Raw genomic sequence first — 2,115 nt, forward strand, 5'->3', positions numbered from 1 at the left:
CAGCAATAGTGTGATTGAATGTAATGTGAAATTAAACCTAATACAACCAATAGAACACACCAATTCCTTTCTAAATTTACAAATGACAAGTTTTTCAAAGAAAGAAAGAAAACATTCAAGTCTTTTAACGGCAGTTTTTTTATTTCTTTCTCTATGGCTGCTTCAGCTGCAAGGAAGTTTAAAATGCTTCCTTTTTCTTTTCATCTTCGCTTTTGTGAGAAGGCATGGTTGAACTGTCTGCAACTTTATCCTGAGTGAATGAAGCAATAAGAGGAGGTGCAAATATAAGTGACTATGATAATTTATTGTAATTAATGAACAAAAGATCTGATTATTTTCCCCAGAAAAGGTTATATTTATAAGAAATTTTGAAACCTGTAACCATCAACTTCCGTAATAAAAAAACCTATGGAAGTCAATGATTACAGGTTTCCAGCTTTCTTCAAAATATCTTTTTTTTGTGTTCAACAGAAGAAAGAAACTCATAAAAGTTTGGAAAAACTTGACGGTGAAAAACTTTGGGGGGAACTATTCCTTTAACTTAAGTAGGCTTAAATTCACTTTTTGGATTTATTTATTATGGTCTTTGAGCAGTAGCAGCAGTAAAAAGATGTACATTTTGCCACGCCAAATCCTGGGCGTAAATATAAAATCTGTAGGAGCCATCTTCAATATAGATAAAATTTCATCTATTAATTACATTTAAAGTAAGTCATATTTGATATAAATTTAAAATTAACAAAAATAATTAAGATGGCTGTTAACGAAATAGGTAACTTTAAACAATTGATAGCCGTTCGACACGTCTGCCCCTTACCTTTTGGCATGCTCAGTTGAGCTGCACTTCAAGGGTGGAGATGAACCTCGCCCCGGCGGTCGCGCTGCTGCTGGAGGCTTCATCTGTGCGGGTCTTCAGGCAGCTCTTCATGCGCGACGCGGGCGGAGGGTAGAGGTGAAGACTGGTCAGGACACTGATCTTAAGGCTTGTGAAAGTCCGGCTGATGAGCCCAGGGCCGCGGGGGAAGAAAATCCCTGCCCTCATGTGTATATTTTCCTCTTGATTGAGCTTCCGATTCTCCCTCCAGCGGAAACGCTCGCGCAGGCTCCCTGTAAACTTTGGCCTGTAGTGAAAGCAGGACCGGTCGGTGTCCGGCCACTGCACGTGCTTGCGCGCCGGTCTCGGGGTTGCCTGTGAAGCTGCGCAGGTCTCCTGCTCCTCCGGGCCGCGGTCGCTGTCGGGACTCTCCGCGCGTGTTTTTCTAAATGGCTTAAGAAAGAACCGCGCAACCCGGGCAAGCCACGAGCAGGCTATCTTCCTCCTGGACCGCACGTGCGTCTTCTGCCTGGCTTTGACTTGGTCTCGCCAGGTGAAGGGCTCAGACGGCCGCTCTGACGGGCTGTATGGGTCACTGTAGCGATGTACTGACCTCTGCGGCGGCGACAGCGATGTTTGCAACGCATACAGCTCCTCTTCGTGTTGGTTTAAGCAAGACTCGTCTGCAAACGATACCTTCTTGGGCTGGTACTGGGCCAGCATCTTATCCGCCTTGGCCCACACGTACCAGCCGTCCGTGTACCACCAGTAGTTAAAAGACCGAGGAGGAAATCTCCACACCAACTTCTGATTCACAACTATCGCCATGTCGAGTTTATTTGTGTGCAATCGACGCAAATGGCTCCACTTTATGTAAGGTTATGTACAATTTATAACGTTCGAAAAACAACAAACTTTAAAAAACAGCAACACAACTCTATGCAGACTCTGCCATAGACACTGCATTAAAATTCTGACTAGTTAGGCTATATTGGTTGTTTTCCTTTGTTCATAATGCAGTTTTTTAACATAATTTAATTTACCTAAAGTCATAATGTGTTGACAAAGTTAAACAGGGTTTAATCATAGCTAATGATGATTTCTTAGTTAATGCCTTATAACACGTTGAAATCAAGTCACAATCATTTTATTTATGATTAAATAATTCATTAACACAATAATACAGTTATAGTACTATTGTAAAGTGTTACGTATTGTGTTTTCTCAAAACATTTTTAATCTGTACATAGTGGCACAAAGTAACATGGAGTATGTAACACAGGGTTGTAAGGTATTTAGTC

The 2,115-nt window shown here is 41.6% G+C and overlaps 1 protein-coding gene across 1 annotated transcript; it reads right to left on the bottom strand.

Annotated features, from left to right (window-relative positions):
* Positions 1 to 205: 205 nt before the first annotated feature.
* Positions 206 to 1,675, bottom strand: zgc:194114. Its single transcript, NM_001135985.1, has 2 exons — positions 818 to 1,675; positions 206 to 250 (listed from the first exon to the last, which is right to left on the bottom strand). Exon 1 carries the CDS (start codon positions 1,640 to 1,642, stop codon positions 830 to 832), a length of 813 nt encoding a protein of 270 aa, NP_001129457.1. The 5' UTR covers positions 1,643 to 1,675; the 3' UTR covers positions 206 to 250; positions 818 to 829.
* Positions 1,676 to 2,115: the final 440 nt, after the last annotated feature.

Source organism: Danio rerio, chromosome 15, assembly GCF_052040795.2.
Source record: "Danio rerio strain M-AB ecotype USA chromosome 15, GRCz13ab, whole genome shotgun sequence".
NCBI classification, from domain to species: domain Eukaryota; kingdom Metazoa; phylum Chordata; class Actinopteri; order Cypriniformes; family Danionidae; genus Danio; species Danio rerio.